General features: G+C 46.7%; 1 protein-coding gene across 1 annotated transcript in view; it reads right to left on the reverse strand.

Moving 5' to 3' along the window:
- Positions 1-353, reverse strand: part of LOC119592455 (phosphatidylinositol 4,5-bisphosphate 3-kinase catalytic subunit delta isoform-like) — a gene marked incomplete in the record, with an annotated part of 17,810 nt that overhangs the window by 12,319 nt on the left and 5,138 nt on the right. Inside the window, 1 exon segment of the mRNA XM_037941277.1 lies at positions 26-254. Coding sequence (XP_037797205.1) covers positions 26-254 — 229 coding nt within the window.

Here is a 353-nt window from a genome sequence, read left to right on the forward strand (position 1 = left end):
GAGCCATCCAATATTCATTCCATACCTTTGCCAATCAGCTGACCAATCTGCAGGTTAAGTAACTTCTCGGTTTCATTGCCCTTGCGCTCCACCACCTTTAGCACGCAGAGAAAAGGATTGATTTCCTGCAGACACTTGGTCTCGTCCATGAGCTCAAGGGTCTCGGATCTCTGACTGACACAAGCGAAGTGGTAAGCTGAGAGCTCATGCAGTGTTCCAAACAGGGGATACTCACTGGCACGTTCCCACAGTTCCTGCAAAAAATCTTGGTGAGTCGGGGGAATAGATTGTACAGATGGTCAATTCACTTTTTATATGGATCTACTCCCCACAGACATCCATAGTTGATTATC

Source organism: Penaeus monodon, chromosome 30 (genome assembly GCF_015228065.2).
Source record: "Penaeus monodon isolate SGIC_2016 chromosome 30, NSTDA_Pmon_1, whole genome shotgun sequence".
Classification (NCBI taxonomy): Eukaryota; Metazoa; Arthropoda; class Malacostraca; order Decapoda; family Penaeidae; genus Penaeus; species Penaeus monodon.